Source organism: Cryptotermes secundus, unplaced genomic scaffold (genome assembly GCF_002891405.2).
Source record: "Cryptotermes secundus unplaced genomic scaffold, Csec_1.0 scaffold586, whole genome shotgun sequence".
NCBI lineage: Eukaryota > Metazoa > Arthropoda > Insecta > Blattodea > Kalotermitidae > Cryptotermes > Cryptotermes secundus.
In genome coordinates, this window is record NW_019725009.1 from 192159 (window position 1) to 195043 (window position 2885).

General features: G+C 39.8%; 1 protein-coding gene across 2 annotated transcripts in view; it reads left to right on the forward strand.

The window, feature by feature from the left end:
* The window catches only part of LOC111863206 (structural maintenance of chromosomes protein 4), a 52408-nt gene that overhangs the window by 12332 nt on the left and 37191 nt on the right, over positions 1-2885 (forward strand). For both annotated transcript variants that reach the window (XM_023849305.2, XM_023849303.2), the window contains exon 8: positions 202-423. In XM_023849305.2, the coding sequence (XP_023705073.1) occupies positions 202-423 (222 nt within the window). The remainder of the gene's footprint in view (positions 1-201; positions 424-2885) is intronic.

The window sequence follows — 2885 nt, forward strand, 5'->3', positions numbered from 1 at the left end:
ATCTAGAGAGAGACGTCTCTCTCATGCAAGCTATTTGATTATCAGCTCTCACTTGGAAATCAAGATATTTTCTATGATTTATATAATTTTATGAATTAACCTCTCAGGTTCTGTATAACCCATAGAACTACTTGACACTGAAAGAGTTAATATTCAAGTAACATAACATGTTCCTTATAGAACTTCCGACATTGTGTTTAGTTGAATGAGCTGGAGCACGTGCCAGAGAAAAATGAACGTGAGATTGTAGAGCTGACTGCTCGGGAGGAGAAGCTCAGCAAGGATCTAGAGGAAGAAAAAGCAGGAATGGAAAAAGCAATGGCAGGTCTTAAAGCTGAGACACAGGAGCTGCAAGACAGCAAGGACAAGCTGCAGACACAGCTCATTGGGCTTAAGGAGACTGTAGATGAAACAAAGTCTGTTGTAAGTTGTTGTTCATCACTACCACATGTAAATAAAGATCAGCTGCAAAAAAGTGCATCAAAGAAAGCTATGTAACTATGGACTAAGTAGTGACTTCAAAACTTCACTTAGCTGTTCTCCGTGCAGTATCACTATTACAAGTAATAGAGTTATAGTTTTTATGATGCTGTCAGTATTGTAGTCTGTATAGCATCTAGTGGTAAGATGGCTGACGAATAATGAATCAGAAAGGATTTGGAAGGAAGTGGTCGTTGCCTAATTGAGGTACTTTTCGGGTATTTCCCTGGAGGGACTGAGGAAAGCCACATAAATCCTCAGTCAGAATAACTGGTATCCCAGCCAAGATCTCTAAAATACAAGTCTAGAGCATTACTGCTACACCAACCTTCTTGGTCATAGTACAGCTTTCTCAAAGTGGGGCATCTGAAGGAATAAGGACTCAGGATTGTACAGTAAGCACAAGACGGTCCTCCATGATTATCCTGAGAAATTCACAGTTGTTATGTGATGAGGTTATGACAGCCACCAAAAATTCCAACTTTCTCTGCAGTCATTTTTAACGCATGTTAATAATGAGAGTGCACTTCCTGTACCTGCCTTGCACTGTCCCTGTTCTGTAATGGTACAAGTCATCTGCTGCATTCATTGTCTTCCAGTGATTTAACACTATCCTTTGAACCTGTGATGCCTTTTAGATGTCTTTTACAGAGACACTGTTCATTTGTCATGCACCAACTACAGCACTGATTTTTACCATTTTCTGGCAAATTTGATGTTAGCCTGGAGACTGAAACAGTCCATTCCCACTTCTACGTCTTCTAGACAAATGGCTCGAGCAATGATGCTTCTGACTTGTACTTGAGAGGTACTTGGTTTGAATTTTGGCCAGGGCATCAGCTATCCTGACTGAGGATTTTTGTACTTTTACTCAATCAATATTGGTCATTTCTGTTTTCTTAGCTTTTATAATTCACTACTCAACAATCGTTTGTCCTTTTTACATAGGCTGAGTTACTGACGTTGTTAAGTAAACCATCTTCCTCTGGGCATTGTTATGCTTATTTGTTTAATGGCAATTGAATAATTCCATTAACTTTATAGAAGTGTGAATACATACCTGCTATACTCACTTTTTTGTTGGAACTTTTTCAGGCTACTGGGAACTGTTCTGTATCAACACTTATATTATATATGTTTCTTAAGAATCATCACAAAGATTAACTAATCATCGTTAAACTATGCTTTTCCAATAGTCACACAATAAACTGCACAAACATATACTCGTAAATTCAGAAAGTTCCCTCTCCTTCCAAGGATCATATAATGTGTTACATATTACTTGCTTACTTCGTATTGTAAGTGTTGAAATAGTCAGCTCAGAGTAACTCCATTTGATTAATTGGCTGCCCTTCAACCCTCAGGAGCTGCATATTGTCACCTTGACTCCCACACTATTCTTCATTTCCTTGGCAGCTTATTTTTGTTAGTAGTTGTATTGCCTCTTATTATTTGGTTTCTCACATAGTGTGACCGTTATTTTTCATGTACATTAACAGTCATTCTGTTTCCTTCCCAGCAAGTGAACTGTGTCTGACTTGTATGAAGGAGGTGCTTAGTTCAAATTATTGCTGCAACACTCGCTATCCTGACTGAGGGTTTCATAGTGATCCTTAGGGTGTCCAGCCAAATGTTGGTATTATACATCAAATTAACCGTTCAGCGTGGTTTGACGTGTATGTTTCGTCAGGTATTTAAATCGTCTGGGGGGGTTCGACGTCTATGTTTCGTCCAGCTGCACACCTATGTTATAACGCCCATAATAATTGATGGTTTTGCTGTAGATTGTTAGATTTTTCGCTGGCCTGTTGTCACAAGGACTATCTATAATGAGACACGACTTTATCTGCGCTAAGTCATCGTTACATATGCCTGTCTTGCAGCAAAGTTCCTGTTGCTCTTGCGAGCGGTTTCCTCGTTCAAACTGTTATGAATGGCGTGTTTTCTTTCCTATGAAGTTATAAACAGCAGAGTCGTGATATGTGCTGTGTTTATAATATCATATTGCCCTGAGCTGGCCACACTAACACACTCAATTGGAATTCTTAGAAGAGGGATGTCCAAAAATTTATTCTTGCAAGGTCGATTGATTTCGCACAGTACATAGCACCCAGCTCTTAGAAAAACGTCACGAATTAAGGCAGAACACTATGGTCACCCCCTATGACGATACTGGTGTGTGTGTGTGTGTGTGTGGGGGGGGAAAGAACTCATTCCTTCATGTATTATCGCTCCAGTTGACGCCATTTTATCGTACTGACCTTGGTGGTCGTTTCGAGGGATGACCATAAATATTTTTTTTGAGCCAGCTAAGCTCTGCTTTCGTGCACTACATACCAGCCAGTTCTTAGAATAACTTCATGAATTCTGTGGTCACCCCTACGACATCTACTGCCGCCAAAATG